General features: G+C 37.3%; 2 protein-coding genes across 3 annotated transcripts; one reads left to right on the top strand and one right to left on the bottom strand.

Annotated features, from left to right (window-relative positions):
• Positions 1–512: 512 nt before the first annotated feature.
• On the bottom strand, positions 513–12,157 carry ago2 (argonaute RISC catalytic component 2). Of its 2 annotated transcripts, XM_073821700.1 has the most exons (20): positions 12,133–12,157; positions 10,545–10,589; positions 9,590–9,770; positions 9,390–9,510; positions 8,549–8,730; positions 8,295–8,431; positions 8,079–8,213; positions 7,903–7,990; positions 7,671–7,818; positions 7,448–7,567; positions 7,246–7,368; positions 7,006–7,139; positions 6,739–6,923; positions 6,501–6,660; positions 6,250–6,340; positions 5,394–5,588; positions 5,168–5,302; positions 4,604–4,705; positions 4,196–4,395; positions 513–621 (listed from the first exon to the last, which is right to left on the bottom strand). In XM_073821700.1, the coding sequence occupies exons 1-20, from the start codon at positions 12,155–12,157 to the stop codon at positions 513–515; spliced, it is 2,616 nt and encodes an 871-aa protein (XP_073677801.1). The 2 variants fall into 2 exon arrangements, with proteins under 2 accessions (XP_073677801.1, XP_073677802.1); XM_073821701.1 differs by lacking the exon at positions 10,545–10,589 and having other exon boundaries at positions 12,130–12,157.
• Positions 12,158–15,170: 3,013 nt separating this feature from the next.
• dlx5a (distal-less homeobox 5a) lies at positions 15,171–17,527 on the top strand. The gene is made up of 3 exons (XM_073822189.1): positions 15,171–15,613; positions 16,114–16,298; positions 16,604–17,527. The coding sequence occupies exons 1-3, from the start codon at positions 15,259–15,261 to the stop codon at positions 16,922–16,924; spliced, it is 861 nt and encodes a 286-aa protein (XP_073678290.1). The 5' UTR covers positions 15,171–15,258; the 3' UTR covers positions 16,925–17,527.
• The last annotated feature ends 297 nt before the right edge of the window (positions 17,528–17,824 follow it).

Below are 17,824 nucleotides of genomic sequence, written 5' to 3'. Positions count from 1 at the left end.
GGAAACTGCATCCCCACAACCCCTGAACCTGATCTGTGTTGTCCTAAACTAACCCGAACCCATTGGTTTGAAGAGTTTGTAAAAACTACTGTTCAACAGTCTCCATCACCAGCCTTGGCAATAGTATTAAATCAAGCCCACCCGGATGCAAATGTAACTTTTCAGTGTAAAAATAGTCTGAATTTTTGGATTGACTATGTAAACATGTGTTAACCTCTAATCCGACATGCACATGTACAAGAGACACACATAACCATGCCTTTCAAACAAAAGGAAAAAAAAAAAAAAAGATAAATTAATAAATTCACATATTACAGTTCTAAAAAAATCATGGATATTTCGTATGTACGGAAATTGACTACATGGGCAATTGGAAACCTAACAGCATGGCGATTCTTGGGTTTTTCCCCCGTTTGAAGGTTCTCATGTATACACTTGAGGCAAACACAGAAAAATACACACAGACACACACCGTGCTGTTTTCAGGATGTGGGGCTTGGTTCTTGCTATGTTCAGGCGAAGTACATGGTGCGCAGTGTGTCCTGGTGGATCTGCACCGCTTTGGCCAGGGCTTGATGGTCTCTGCCGTTACTCTGACCTGATGTGTGACTGCCCTCAGCACTGCCGGCAAACAAAAACACCACAAATAACATCAGATCTATAAGTATAATAATGTACAATGAAAAAGGCCTTGCATTTGAGAAAAAAACTAAAAAACAAAACTCATAACCAGCTGTGTAAGGAAATAAATGTGAATAAGTTGTCTGTTGCAGACCAAAGAAAATGTATATCAAAGAGGTATACAGCTACACAGCCTTCTCTACATGTTCTCATGTTACTTAACTAGGGTTGGGTATCATTTGAATTTTATCGATTCCACTTATCAATTCCGATTCTTTTTGATTCCCAGTTTCGATTCCAGTTAGTAAACAACAACAAAAGTCAAGCATTAATATATCAAACATGTTTATTTTCAGTGCCATTAGTTTCAGCTCAAATAACAAACAAAAATTATTTTATTTTATTTCGACGTGGTGAACCAACTGCAGATGCTTAGATATGTTGCTCGTGACACCTTGCTTGCAACATATTAGTTTATTACAAGGTTGCTCAACCTTTTTTTACACCAGTAACCAATTTTGCAAGGCCCCCTATGCCTGACATTTCCTCTAAAGGCGTTTATTTTTAAAACTTTTTTATTACCAAAACATTTGTTTTGCCTTTTTTGTTTTTCTACTGCATGTTAAAAAAAACTATTCAACTTTAAATTAAAGCTATACTTTTGAATTAAAAAGAAAAGCCTCTACTCAGTTCGAACTTTTTAACGTGTATATACACATATACAGATTTAAAGCGCCTGAATTCTTTCATTCAGACATTCTTCACAACTTCAGATTACTTTTTCTTAAGTAAGTGAACCTCTCAAACATTCAACAGGGAGATGCCAAAAGACCACTCACTAAACCGGTCCTTTTTACCTGGACTGACTGAATATCTACTGTTTGTGTTTATTATAAATAAAACAAACAAATGAAAAATACAGTGAATACATTCTAAATCTGTTTATGCTGGTGCTAATGTGCATAAACACTACTGACCCTTACAAGATCCACCTCTATGGGTGAGCAGGACACTCAGAAGACATTCATTTTGACAACTATGCAAATATTTAGAAATTTCACGCAAAAATACTATGGATCCGAAATCATGAATATTTTGTGAATCAACAGCGGACTTAATACATTAGGCACGCGCAAGCAGCCAAGAGATGAAGTAGATACCTGTCTTCCCGTGGGGCTATAGGTTGCTTTTATGTGGGCGGGAGTGGGACAAAATAGCATACATTTCTGCTGGAGCGGAAAAAAAAAACATCCTTCCAGGTCTCTCAGATAAAGTTTGCGTGCAGCGGTAGCTTTGTCTTCGGTTTTTACAAAGTGTAGGCACACTTTTGAGCGCTTCCCGCGATCCATCTTGTAGACAGATGTTTACGTTACCAAGTAAGGTCGTGGCAGATTGCCTGCACAGAAGGTCCTGGCATATTGCCAAATGGAAAAATGACCCAGGAATCGAAACGAGGAATTGAAATTTGAATTTTATAACAAGTATCTGATTCTTTATCTTAAGTATCCGATTCCAGAATTGGAATCGATTTTCGATTCCCAACTCTATACTTAAAGGATAACTGTTGCCAAAATGCAACCTGGGCTGTTTTTTTTTTTTTTTTTTTACTGTAAACGAGACAAACTTATATCTAAAAGCATAATTACGACAAACGAGCCGTTTTTGAGATTGACCGCGATTTTGTTTTGTGGTCAGTGACCGGTGAATGGTAGAACTAGGGGCATAGTTTTGAGCGCATTAAAATCGATATTTTTACAATACTAAGAAGGCTCGACACACCATGAAACTTTGCTCGAAGTATCGCCTGGGTCTCAACACATGAACTCGAGCATTGAGAACATTGTTTGTGTACACAGAGTTTACTTAAAAGAATGTTTTTGAACAACTCACTTTCACTGTTTGAGTCTCCGCTCGCGCCCGTCTTGCCAGTCAAGAGGTGTCGATCTCCGAATGTGAGATTCTTATATATTAATGTTTCTTATGAGGCTCTTTTTACAACTAGAAGGTTAATATTGTTTTTCACTTGCGACAAAACAACGAATTAGCCGTGCATTTATATGGAAATATGCTTTAGGAGTTATCCATCTTTACTCTCCTCAGTATTACGTCGCATTCGGAGATCGATACCTCTTGACTGGCAAGACGGCCGCGAGCGGAGACTTTTTCCCTGTTTCATCATGCAAAACTAAGAATTACAATAAGTGTAATATGACGATCGGGTGCGGTTATCTAAATCAGAGAAAAATATAGGTGCGGGTGGATAATTTATTTGAAGCTGCAGATTCGGGTGACGATTGAGCGCATCTCTGCGTGGTTGTCATCACGTGACAGCGTGGAGGAGAAAGAGAGAGATGGCGAGTTTTCCAAAAGCATCGTAGCCAACTATGGTCGCAAGTTCCGTCGTTACCAACATAGTTCAACGATTCGGTGTTTCCCGACACCAGTTCAAACAAACAGTCGCAAACAGCGTCACAATCTATATCTTCCATTTAAACTAAATATAAATGCATTATGCATAAATGCATTCTGTATCTTTGTGCGTCCCATAAGCACCGTTTATGAGTAGTGCTTGTGCACAAATGCCTGAGGGAACCCTGGTGTATGACGTAAGAGGGAACCCGTGATGAATCAAACATCAAATAAAGTGTAATGACGGGGGGGGGGGGGGGGGGGGGGGGAAGAAAATGAGTCATTAGGTGCCATGTTCAATATAGCTGCATTTTTGAGATCTCTAATCAGTTAAATAGCCGAAGTTATCACTCGGTTACGTCATTAACAACGGCCCTATATTGTTGAACTAATGTGGTTCAAACGACGGAGATGCGACCATGTTCGGGAAACACTCGTGAGCTAGTTCATTTCCACAATGCATCGTATGGAGGTTAACCAGCGAGTTATGTCGTTCTACGGGAAACGCACCCCAGGATGTTTATGTTAATATTATTCTGTTTGACTGTTGTATTTGCACTTTTTTTTATAAACTGCTATTTGTTGTTAATAAAAGTTGTTAACATTGTTGTAGTGTTTGGTATTCAGTTTCTGAACGGTATAGGCACAAGCCAACAGTTTGGTGACGCTGTCTGAGCCTTACCTCATAATTTTTTTTATTATTCACGGTAATACCGTATACCGGGGTAAAATAGGGAGGAGGTTTGACGGTATCAAAATTTGGATACCGCCCAAGCCTATTTGATGCTCAAAAACATTTATTATTATTAGGTTGAAAAAAAGCTGAGTAGAATTTTTCAGGTTTCTTTGATGAATAAAAAGTTCAGAAGAACCGCATTTATCTGAAATATAAATCTTTTGTAACATTAGAAATGACTATCATCATTTTTGATCAATTTAAAGCATCCTTGCTAAAGAGTATTAATTTCTATAATATAAACCTTTTTTAATAAACATTTCACAATATTGCTGCTTTTGAATCAAATAAATGCAGGCTTGGTGAGCAGAAGAGACTTTAAAAAAATAAAATCTTTTCATTTTTGACTTTTGACTGGTAGTGTAAGTTAGATGTAAAAATAAAAATTGGACAATCTTTACTCATTTACTATATCCAAGTACACAGTACCTGTCATGTTCTTTGTCAACCAAGTGGTAGCGAGCACGAAACGCCACCAGGTGGGCATAGTATGCTGGTGCAGGAATGGAGACAGAGCGGGTGCAGCGAACATAGGTGTGGCACAGCTGGTAGGTAAGGACCTGCAGCTCATCAGAGGTGAAATGGTTGTCATCCCACAGCACGTGATAGTGGGACGGCCTGCTGGTTCCCTGTGGAGATTCAGCAAATATGAAGAACTGAAATCACACACTCTTAGACAAGCATAATGATCACCAGCACCAAAGCCAATTAACCTCCACTCATTTAGGGTCCTGCTAATTAGGAATAAAGAATTCATAAGCACTCACTTTACATAGTAAGTCTATGAATTCTCTATTGACCTTTCATTAGGATTCCATTTGAAATATTCAATGGTACCTGAATTCCGGCGTGACTGCAAAGATAAAAGTCAAACTCAGATGGATGAGTAATTTTGGTGTCAACTGTGGTGCCAGCAGGGATGTTACCACTCTTTCCAACCTTGAATATAAACAGCAAATTTAAAAGACAAATTTTAAAAAGTGAGAAAAGGTCATAATTTAACAAACAATTTGTTCAAGGACACGTGCTTGTAAATAAATTCTAAAAAAAATGATTCTTTACCAATAAAAAAAACCAAAGGCTTTTCACATTTGCAAGATGTTTGCAAAAACCACAGGTCATTTGTAAATTCTATGGGTCTGGCTTTTGGTCTTGTCAATGTCCAGCTATTTTTAGCTGTACAAAACAGCTTGTTTCGCTGCATGATATTGCAAATTGGTGTGTCCTACCATATTATTTTAATGTATTACCTTAATTATAAACACACTGGTTTGTAGTGCAAACAGTTTTACCATTTACTGCACGTTGGTATTCTTCTCATTTCTCTATAGTGGCTAATGAACTGGAAGTCTTCCCTATAGGCTTACTTCTGCATTGAAAAATATAGGAAGAATATCTAACCCGTTCATTTCTATCCATGCAGAAGAGCCTGGTGTGGTGTCTCTTCTGCACTACAACGAAGGTGATGCCTGGTTGGTAATCTTTCTCCAGCTTGATGCAGGCTTCACGAATAGCCAGAAGTTCATGCTGCAGAACCTGCATAGACAATACAGGACAATGAAAATTAAATAAATAGTCTCAGAATCACTTACCAAGCGTTGGACAAAAGTATAGGCCTGAAGCCTACCTGGTTGAACTGGCCCTCTGAGATCCCGTCTCTGTAGTAGATGATGCGCGTTGGTTTAAAGCGTGTGGATTTGTAGAACTGGATCAGCAGCTCTCTCACCATGGTGGCCAGATCCTGAATGATGTCTTGACGGTGCTGTTGTACCCGCACCGTGGCACAGTATCGGCTTGGGTGGGCATCCATACTGCCAACAACCTAAAATTTATATTTAAAAAAAAATTATAGTTAGATTTTTATTATTATTATTTAAAGGACCACCCAGCTCTGAGATGTTTAAAGCTTTATTAAAAGGATGGTTCACCCAAAAATGAAAATTCTGGCAAAATAATGACAAGATGCAACGCTATGCAACATGATTTCACTAAGGGAACAAGCGGTGTATCCAAAACAAAATGAGAAGACGACAAATGTTATAGTGGTGTTGCTGTCTATGGAGGTCAGAAAGCTATCAGGGTGTGTTCACAATTATAGTTTGGTTCATTTGGTCTGAACCAAAAAGGAAAAACCTAAAGATACTGAACCTATAGACATGATGATACATTCACAACCTGATTGGTTAGTTGCATTGCTTGTCCATGCAGGGTCAGAAAGTTCAGGGCTCCATTTCATCAAAAATATCTCAATTTGTGTTCCGAAGATGAACAAAGGTCTTACAGGTTTGGAACGGCATGAGGGTGAGTAATTACTGACAATTTTCCTTTTTGGGTGAACTAACCCTTTAAAGACTTAAGTTTATATGACATGGATTAAAAAAAGGGGGGAAAGTACTAGAATTGTCACACTTGTGGTATTAGTGCTACTTGGCACTATGCAATTAACAATCAGTCTTAAAATATCAGAGGTTTGTCAGGCTTACAGCAGCAATTGAGGGTTTCTTGCCATCTCCAGCTGGTGGATGAGTCACATCTGCACCCAGAAAGATGACTGGTTGCTGAAACACCAAGGGCCTAAAGACAAAAACAGTGAAAAAATAAAAATTAGCGATAGCTGTACCGTCCGGTCAAGTTTCATGGGAAAGCAGCCCAGGAGTTAAACAATAAAACAAAGCTTCAGAAAAGTGCCTTAAGCTTTCTGCATGTCAAAAGCTTTTGAAAAAGCTGCCCTCACCTGCCCTGTGGAAGAAGAATGTTGTTGACTCCACCCAGTTTGACATTAATCTTGAGGCAGAGGTTGGAAAGGGTCTGAGGTGTGGTCTTCTGTACATTCTTCACCTGGACACACTGTGTGGCCATGCCAAGAACAGTGTCTCCAACACGCTTCACCTCAGCTATGAGAATTGACAGCGTTTAGAATGTTACATACACTGCAAACAAACACACTAGAGAAACAGAGAGGGGCTAATTACCATAAACGGGAGTCTTCCCAGGTAGGATGACCACCACTAACTGTAAGCCTTGGTAAGTGTACTTGAGGTGTTTGAACATGGGCTCCACACTGTCTGCTCCCTGGGCATATTTGCAAAAGCACGGCTGGCCCTGAATGGGCATCCCAGCATCACGTGATATCTTACGAAGCTGGTCAGTAAATGCCCTAGAGAAAACAAACAAAGGATTTTTTTAATAATTCCACCAAATACAAACATTTCTCCAGATCCAGGTCAAAGCTGACTTACTTCAGAAGTAGTTCTGTACACTGCCTCTGCGGGGCAAAGCAGGCAATAGCCCAAACTTTGATCTCAATCCCTGTATGGAACTGCTTGTTTCTCATGTCCCATACGCCCTGGACTGGGGTTGCTATTGCTTTGTTCTGAAAAAGCCAGAGAGCACATCCAAATTAGGAAGACACATCCAGACTGGAATTCAACCACAAGGTCAGCAAGATAAATGTCAAGTTGATCAGGACAGGTTCCTACCCTTCCACCATAGAGAATTGAAGGTGCCTGAAGGACCCGACCATTGACCTCAGTCATCTCGTCTCTTACCATTACTCCAAACTCACGCACATAAGGATCGGTGTTGAAGTTGGCACTTCTCATCTGTCACAACAAAATGAAATCCATTAAGAGGTGTGGATGACATTTAGAAGACTGTAAAAGCACAGAGAGCTACACATACCAGTTTGCTGATCTCATCCTGACGGTCAGGCGCAGACCTGGCTGTGGCACGTATCATAGTGGAGGTCTGATTGTCTGTCAGTTTCTTGATGCACCTTTGTCCGGCTACTATGTTACAGACCTGCATTTAAAAAAGGGATAATGATATTCAGTGAAAGAAATGCAAGAAATGGGTGGAGAAAAAAAAAAAAAAAAAAAAAGCGCAAGATGTGAACTTGACCAACCTCCAGCGGAAGGTAGGTGTGTTTCTGCTCCTGACCAACTTGTAAACATGGGAGATGTGGATATCGCAGCACCAGTTTGTACTTATCCTTGAAGTACTGGGCAACAGTGCATTCAATGGTCTGACCATTCTCTTGCTGCAAGGGAAACCTAGAGACAAGCAAAATTTAAAACATTAACACTTAATTATTACAATGAGGAATATAAAATCTAACTGCATTCATATGATCTTACGTTTGATGGCTGGCTGGTCTCCTAGTCACATTACACACCCTGTATTTTCTTTTCATCTGGCCACAGTGAGTTATTTCAACCTTCAGACCTAATAGGTGAAAAAAAAAAATCAAGTGTTCAAAAAGAAAATTCCATAAAAACCATTAGGCATGTAACTAATTACTGTAATGACTCACCTTTGATTTCCTTGGTAAACTTCACTCTCTGGGAATCTGTTAAGGGCTTCTGTTGCTCTTCAATGCTTTTAAAATCCAAAACCTCACACATGAACTCAATCACAGGTTGAGCTTTGTAGAATGCAGTGGCGGACACTAAAGACAAATATTACAAGAAGATAAGTATAAGAAAGGTTCAAGAAACTATTAATGAAGATGATGTCAGTGTCTACTAACCATCAATGTTGAGCATCATCTTCCAGAGGGATGGTCGGACAGACTGATGGAAGCCAAACCAAACTTCTCTTCCTCCACCGAGGGGGTTGGAGCAGCCCTCGGAGGGAGTGAAGAATGAACGTCCAACTGGGGTGTACCTGCAGAAACAGTAAGAATATGCTCTAAAACGGCACCGTGTGCAGAAAGATGAAGTATGACGCCCCCTAATGGTGATTTATGGAAAACAGTCAACAAAAGAGTCAACGAAACACAACCTCATAGAGGGTAAATGTCTCATGACAACATCCAGAGCCTGAATGGTCTCAAAAGGGATGTTCGGTAGCCGTCCAGTCAGTGCTTCATGCAGAGCTTGCAGACTCACACAGGACACCCATTTTATAGCTACTTTAAAGCTCCTGTCTTTTCCCTCCCCTGGAATCGTGACCTCCAGCTCCACCTGAAAGAGCAGTTTGGTATGTCAGTGACACTCCATAAAATGCAAAAAGACTTCAATTTAGCATTTTACGAAGGTACAGAGTGTAAGTATAACATATTTCAGTAACTGCCCTACCAAACATTAACATCATGAAGCCAACACAGACTTTAAAGGGACAGTTCACCCAAAAATGGAAACTTAGTTTGTCTTCAGAACATAAATTAAGATATTTTTGATGAAATCCGAGAGCTCTCTGATCCTGCATAGACTGCAAGGGTCCTACCATCTTCAAGGTCCAAAAAGGTACCAAGAATATCGCCAAAATAGTCCATGTAACATCAGTGGCTTGAAAATAAAGCTACGAGAATACTAACTAAAATAACAACTTTATTCAACAATTCTTCTCCACAACACCCTAGCATCATTTTGGAGAGTACCATAATGGCACTAGGGTAACATGGAGGAGAATTGTTGAATAAATTATTTATGTTTTTTGGACAACAAAAAGTTTTCTTGTTGCTTTCTGGACCTTGAATATGGTGTCTATAGAGAGCTCAACCAAAATATTTTAATTGGTGTTCAGAAGATAAACAAAGGTCTTAATCTAATCTGAGTAATTAATGACAGTATTTTCATTTTTGGGTGAACTATCCCTTTAATACAACTTCACTAGTGCATACTTTGTCTCTTCCAATGGGTAAAGGCATGGCAGTGTAGAGATTCTTCCTTCCGTCATACACAGGCTTTCGATCTCCAAAGATCTGCGTCTTAAAGTGCTGGACCATGTGCTCAACGATTTCACTACAAAAACAAAAAAGTTAGTATAAATGTCCTTCCAAACAATCAGTTGAAATTTCAAGTTTCAGTCAAAAGATGTTACCGGTTAACTCTCCGTGGGCATTTCTCAGGCTTTATGTCTATGTCGTAATGGTAAACCTCCAACTTGGGTATTTCCATTTCAAAGAAGTTGGCCTGAAGCTTGATTGTCCTACCCATTGTGCCAAAGTCTGGCCGTTGAGGTGGTTTAAAGACATACTCTGGTGCTGGAGGAGACACGGGATCTATCGAACACACACAATTATTTAACATTAATTAGAAACATTACTCTTTTCTTTTTTTTTTTTGACCAGGTCCTTATTTTAAGCTAGAAATGTCCATTTTTAGTTTAGTGGGCATATGACTTAATCCTATTAATTAAGCCCACACAAACATTTAGGTAAGACTATTAGAGCTCTGCTGTGGCATATAAACTCCAGCACTCTACGTTATATAACATTTATTTTCGTATATACAAACTAACAGCCCAACTTTAGTTTACTGCTAACTTCATGTTTGTTTAACTGTACTGAAAAGCATTCACACTCACGCTGTTGTACTGAATATTAAAACAGAATAATCAATCATGCTGATGTTCAGTACAACAGCGTTTGTGCTCATGCACTGTTTAAAATAAAGGTAGAAAGTAATATTCTGCCAGGGCATCGTCTATTAATTTTTACAGACATTTCATTTAAGTGCAAAATTCAAAATACAGCTTAAAAAAATACAAATTATAATTTCCTTCAAATAAATACAGTACATTGTGCACTACTTTTTAGACTATAGAGTGTGTGCTAGTTTAAGTAATAAAGCTCATTTACTACTGTACTAACCCAATCAGCAATGCTGAAGGTTTTAGAGAAACAGTGTGTTAAAAACTCTTAACAGCAAGTTAAGTTTCATAACAATCATTCCTTTGGTTTAAAGCTTTAATTAAACATTTCAAACAACTTGATAAACAGTACTGAAAATATATGCTTGGCTGTCAACAGGCCAGCTTAGTCTGGGCTGCTTACCAGAAACATCTGACCCTGAAGACTGTCCCTGACACAGCTCAGCAGCTATAAAAGACATAATAACTGGTTTATTTCAAACAAACCTCTACATTAGTGATCATGTGCAGAAACATATGTAAAACCATAAAAAAATACAGCCATTTAACTTGAAAACAGGTTTAAATTACAATGATTATAAGATCAAATTAAAACAGTTGATTGTAGTCGTTGGTATCCGTCAGATTTAGTTGATTGCAAATGTCTAGGATACAATAAAACTAGGTCACTGGATTTGTTGATTTGGGAAGAAAACAGGTCAAGTTAATGTGTGAAAAAACTTTCAATGTACAAGGCGGCTGTGGGTATCTGAAGTCTCGATTCCCTGAACAGTCTCACCCCATCTTATCAACCCTAAAAACACAACATGGCAGGAAGATACAAGGGACATGAACCCATCCCACTGGGCCACAGGCCTTTTACCTCCTTATCACCAAAACCACACAAGCAACTCAACAACCTGCCAAAATCTCCCACACACAGTACCAGGATGTCTATTTATTGAACTACAGCAAATGCTTTTCTTTATATCACTATTTCAGATGCCTGAAGGCTCTAAAGCATATAATACAACTAACTCATCACTTTATGAAACCTAAGTTTAGAATATGTCCCATCTGTTAACATTAATTAAAGCATTAGCTAACATAAACTAACAATTATATTTCTTACTGCATTTTCTAATCTATGTTAGTTCACAGTGCAATAACTAATGTTAACAAATTCAGACTTTAATTTTAAAACTATATTAGCAGACTGAAGTTAACAAATTAACATTTAACAAACTTGTAAAAGCAGAGTTCGTTTTTACTAACGCAGTATAAATAAATAAATGGTACTTGACTGTAAAGCGTTGCCAACTAGGTTTATGACTTTGTAATAAAAAAGTTTTGTAGTTTTACTGCTTCTTAAAATGTGTTTCAATACTTATAACTGAAATGTGAAGATACATAATACATCATTTTGCATAACGTTACCTAATTTAGACACAGTCAACTTTAACGTTAGCTGAACATCGCGATAAGAACAAAAAGTTACAAATCGACTGGGAACATTTGCTAAACTTAAAAGGAGAAAAAATTACAGTTTATTAACAAGAACGTTAGTTAGTAACTTTTAGTACCTGGCTAGCTGGAAAAAGTCAAACTGGTGCCAAACTACCAACGTTAAAACGTTTAAAACTTACATAAAACAATTAGACCGAAATTGCTAAACTACGCTAGTATCTCCAAACCTAAAAGACTTAGAAAGTACGTCAGGTTAGCTTTTAAAAATTGACTTGGATAAGAGTTTAACCAGCTGCTGTAAATTCAAAAGCCAGCAGGTCAACAAGCTTAGCTAGCAGGCTAACAATAACAATGGGCCTACAAAACAAACCCTCGACAGAGATGGAAAACAAGACTTCGGAACTATAAGCTAAAAACATGTTTAAACATTTATGTCATGTGCAGCCGAACGCCGTTAAACTGCATTTTTATCTTTAACCCAAACACCACACTTATTCAGCTAGCATTTCGTCGCTAGCACGCTCGCTAATCATAATACTCACCACCACCAGCTGCTCCAATGGGATACATTTTAAACGCTTTCTGCAGCCAAATTCAATCGCAGATCGAGACTTTTTGCTTTTCTGTTGCCACGTAACACATGCGGTAACGGGAAAGATGGGTTTCAATTTAAAACAGCATCGATATAAAGGAGAAAACTGAGATTAATGAGCGCGCTGAGTTAGTGGAGCACGAGAGCTCTGAGTGGCCCCATCCCATCCCCCTTCACAGCACTAGCGCCTATTTACCCGACACGAAACACACGCTCACTGCTTCAAAGCGCAAGGAAATAGACTCTAACATATGTGTGAAGTATCCCAGCGGCGCATTATGTTTTATTTAATACATTTATTTAAAATTATTAAGCGTAGTAACAGAACATCCATTAAATTTAATTTAGCAACGTCTAAATAACACTGGCGGTCGTGCTACGTCATTTCCGGCTTTGTTTACAGGCTGTTTTAAAAATAATTTGGTGGCATATATGAATTTAAAAAAATTTAGTTTATATTTAATTTATTATATTTATTTTATATGTTTTCATTTTCTGTTGTATCACGCAATGTAATTCGTTGATTTATTAATTTATCGTCTTTTATTAGTAAGGCTGGGCAGTGTCACATTTTAAATAGGGGAGGGTGTTTTTTATCATTTGATTAAGCACTCAAATATTATTTTAAATATTCTTATTCAAATATACACTACCAGTAAAAAGTTTTTGAACAGTAAGATGTAACAGGATTAATATTTTTAAAGCAGTCTCTTCTACCAAGCCTGTATTTATTTGATCCAAAGTACAGCAAAACAGTAAAATTTTGAAATATTTTTACTATTTAACATGACTGCTTTCTATTTAAATATATTTTAAAATATAATTTATTGCTGTGATTTCAAAGCTGAATTTTTAGCATCATTACCAGTCACATTATCCTTCAGAAATCATTCTAATATTCTGATTTGCTGCTCTAAAAAACTTTTTTATAAATATAATTTTTCAGGTTTCTTTGAAGAATAGAAAGTTCAGAATAACAGCATTTATTTGAAATAGAAATATTTTGTAACATAACATGTCTTCGTCATCACTTTTGATCAATTTAAAGCATCCTTGCTAAATAAAAGTATTAATTTATATAATTTCTAAAAATAATAATACTAAGTCCAAGCTTTTGAATGGTGTAGTGTATAATGTTCCATAAGCTTTTTATTTCAGATAAATACTGATCTTTGGATCTTTTTATTCATCAAAGAATCCTGAAAACATTTTACTGAACTGTTTTAAATATTGATAATAATAATAATAATAATAATAATAATAATAATAATAATAATAATAAGAAGAAGAAGAATAAGAATAAATGTTTCTTGAACATATCAGTATATTAGAATGATTTCTGAAGGACATTGAAGACTGGAGTGATGATGCTGAAAATGTAGTTTTGATCACAGAAATAAATTATATTTTAAAATATATTCAAACAGAAAGCAGTTATTTTAAATAGTAAAAATATTTCGCAATATTAGTTTTTGCTGTACTCTGGATCCTATAAATGCAGGCTTGGTGAGCGGAACATACTTCTTTAAAAACATTAAAAAATCTTACTGACCAAAAACTTTTGACACTCTTAAAAATAAAAGTGCTTTAAAAGGTTCTTCGGTGCTATAGAAGAAACATTTTTGGTTCCACAAAGAACCATTCAGTCAAAGGTTCTTTAAAGAACCATCTCTTTCTTACCATTTTATAATCGAAAGAACCTTCTTTTGCCATAAAGAACCTTTTGTGAAACAGAAAGGTTCATCAGATGTTAAAGGTTCTTTATGGAACCATTTAGACAAAAAAAAGCTTCTTCTATAGGATAATGAAGCACCTTTATTTTTAAGAGTGTAGTGTAGTTTATACATAAAATATACTGTATTAACTATGGAGACCTATTGTTTACACCATATGCAAATTGTATTTATTACCTTGTTTAACTTGATTAATTAGCTTTTGGTTGTACCATACTCCCTCAAATTGTTTGTCTACATAGTTTTATTATTATTTTTAGACTGACTATTTTTAATAAGTACAACAGGTTAGACATTTTCCCTCATCACTTATGACTAGTCAACACCTGCATTAATGCACTCTTACAATGGCCATGTATTGTCTTTTTTGAAAATCGATAACAGATGTAAAGAATCTTGGACTGCCATGAGTTTAATTTATCTCCACTTGGTGGCACCATTTCACCACTATTGCTGACTACCTCACTGAATGCTTGCTGGACAATGCTTTTCATCAACATTTAAAGAACAATAACAGTAGAAACAAGCATAATTTGGAGTTGTTAAATTATATTGTACAGATCAGGGTTTGTGTTATTATAAAATCAGTCACACCAAAGTTTGTAAGCAGGCCTTTTCATGCATTGCTGACATAAATAATCCTGAATCAGCCGCTGCGGACATGATGATGAACATACAGATCAAATCATATGATTTAGTGTTTAATGATAAATGATTGTAAACTGAAAAAGTGCGTGTTTCCTGGTTACACGTAGCCTTTTAAACTAATATGTGGGTTAGCACAGACCAAACAGAAATCTGAGAGGATTTAGACAGAATAGAATACACAAAAACAAAAACGGTTTAATCCGCAGAACGTCTGAGAGGATATAGCTAAACAAAACATTATTTGGATATGTAATTGTATCTGCGCTTAGAGAACCGTGTTCCAAAACATATTTAAGGAATCAGACATTTCTGCTTCATGGTGAGAGATAGACTTCCATGGAATCGATCAGCAGCCGTCTTCTTTTCGTCCAGTGCGGGATTTATATCAAATAATAATCCATTTCCCTTTCAATTTGTTTGTAAACATACCATAAATACCTCTATTAAGTTTTTTTTGTTCTTCTGAAACTGGTTGAACGAGTTGGGGAGTAACTGCCGTCTGCTGTGCTCCTTGGCCAATGGCACTAGATCCTCCCTGCAGTGCGTAACAGCGCAATTTAGGATTTAACCAAGTCTTTGCTGCGGGGCTTAAAGCAGTCTTCAAGAGAGACGCTTGACGCTTGCACACACAATGTTAGTGTAGACTCTGTGGACCCCTATTGAGTTAGACAGCCTTTTTACGTTGTCTTATCCAAACTATGACTGGAGTATTCGACAGAAGGATTCCGAGTATTAAACCTGCAGATTTTCAAAACCCTTTTCAGCTCTCCACCATGCATCATCCATCTCAGGAATCTCCAACCCTTCCGGAGTCCACAGCCACGGATTCTGGCTATTACAGCCCTGCTGGAGGAGTTCATCATGGCTATTGTTCACCGAACTCGGGCACGTATGGGAAACCTCTTAATGCCTATCAGTACCAATACCACGGAGTCAATGGATCTTCTGGAAATTACCCTGCAAAATCCTACCCTGATTACGGCTCATACTCCACAGCATATCACCAATACGCCGGAACATATAATAGGGTGCAGTCACAACCGAGCCCGCAAGGTCAGTTCATATATAATATATAATATATTCATTTACTATTACTATCATTATTATTCCTATTATTACAATTATTCCTCTTCTTATTATTATACATAATAAACACAATCATGGTTGGTCATTATTGTTGAACATTTTATATAGCCTAACCAGGATTATTACAGTTATTTCTTCCTTAAGATCTGGATTTTGTAACTAATTTAGACGAAATTTTAAGCTGCTGTAGCATTACACTCAATTCGGAATGGGTTCTGTAACAATTTACTGTGTTTTATATATGGAAAAATGCGTGCAATAAAAATCAGATTACATATAAAATAAAAGCATGTAAAATGCGTAAAAGAGTATTCTTTAACAATCAAATGTCTCATTGACTTTATGCGAGAAGCTATTTAAAAGCACTACGAAGCTTGGCATAAATCACGGCAAAAATTATCAACAATCAAGTGAGTGTTTTTCTTTCCCCGTGTATTTATCAATATATATTTTTGTTCACCCGTTAGAAAAAGAAACAGCCGAGCCTGAAGTGAGGATGGTCAACGGTAAACCCAAGAAAGTCCGGAAGCCCCGCACTATCTACTCGAGTTTTCAGCTCGCTGCTCTTCAGAGACGGTTTCAGAACACGCAGTACCTCGCTCTTCCAGAGAGAGCCGAGCTGGCGGCATCGCTGGGACTCACACAGACACAGGTTCGACAATATTTTATTTAATGCTTTATTGTAATGCCATTTATGTAATACTCAAACAATAACAGGGCTGTATGTTTTATATTAAAATATTAATATGAGTTTGCGGCAACGTTGGGAGTCGCACAAGCTTGTGTTATTAAATTTAACATTTAGTGTCGGCTGTGTAAAATAAACTAAAATGTTAACGACATAATAGAAATATATATTTTTTATTATTAAGAAGTATAAATCTGGTAGAAACGGTTGTTGTGCTTTATTGAAGAATTTGCCCTCAGAATCTCATTAAACTGTTTGTTTCTTCACAGGTGAAAATCTGGTTTCAGAACAAGAGATCAAAACTAAAGAAGATCATGAAAAACGGCGAGCTGCCTCCAGAACACAGTCCGAGCTCCAGCGACCCGATGGCGTGTAATTCACCGCAGTCTCCCGCGGTCTGGGACTCACAGGGTCCTCAGAGACCTCACCATCAGCCGCAAAATATTAACACACCGGCATCCACGTTTCTGGAAAGCGCCAGCTCGTCTTGGTATTCCTCCGCCGGGGCAATGAATTCTCTGAATTCTCACCTTCAGGCACCCGGCACGTTACAGCACTCGTTGGCACTCGGATCAGGAACGTTGTACTGAAATTTGTTTATTATTTTGTTGTATATTGGACTGGTGTTAACATTTTTTTTTTTTTTTTGAGGAATATGCAATGTATCGATATGGCAGTCCTAGAAGAACGTGTATAATGTGTAAATTGTGTGCATGTAATTTATTGCATTTGGAAGAATTATTAAATGTTTTAATGGACAATGGACCCAAACATTCTGAATGGTGCCTTGAATTTTGACCTCAACGCGTATCCGACGATGTGCCAAAACATTACGGACAACCCCAAATAAATGTGTTTTTCTTTAATTATCAAACATTTTGTCTTTTTTAAGTTAATTTGTAAGTCAAAACAGATTAATGCACCGAGCACTTTGTTTGGCTGCAGAGCCTCTGTGATATGCTGTTTGCTCGACTTTTTTGTGATTGGTACTTTGCAGGTAACTTTGCAGGCCTAAAAAATATGTTAAATGGAATTTGAGAGAAAACCATGATATTGTATTAACATTTTGGGATCGTGTGTTCTGAGCCGAGTCACTTTAAAGGCAAAGAATTAGCCTAGCAAACATTTCTGTACAGTGTAACGTAAAAAATACAATAGGATTTGCTTCGGATATGGTCTTCAGTTAATACTTAATTAAATGAAAATGTAACATTTTATCGGAGTGTATTTGATTATTATTATTATCATCATTATCTAATTCCAAATAGATTTTTTAGATTAGCCCACTTTTACTGAATATTTGATCTTCATCTTGATTAAAACCACCCTTGACGAAGGAAAAAATTGGTCTGGCAAACAGTGTGCTCTGCCTTGCTGTCTTTGTGTTCCTCACAATTAGTAGCTTTGAATTGTAGTGAGGAGGCGAAAGGACGGCGAGGAGATCTGAGGCAGTCCGCGTGCCTGTGGGGGCAAACCGGCTCCAGCGACCA

The sequence above is a fragment of the Garra rufa genome, chromosome 17, assembly GCF_049309525.1.
Source record: "Garra rufa chromosome 17, GarRuf1.0, whole genome shotgun sequence".
Lineage (NCBI taxonomy): Eukaryota > Metazoa > Chordata > Actinopteri > Cypriniformes > Cyprinidae > Garra > Garra rufa.
This window is presented reverse-complemented; position numbering and strand designations above follow the sequence as displayed.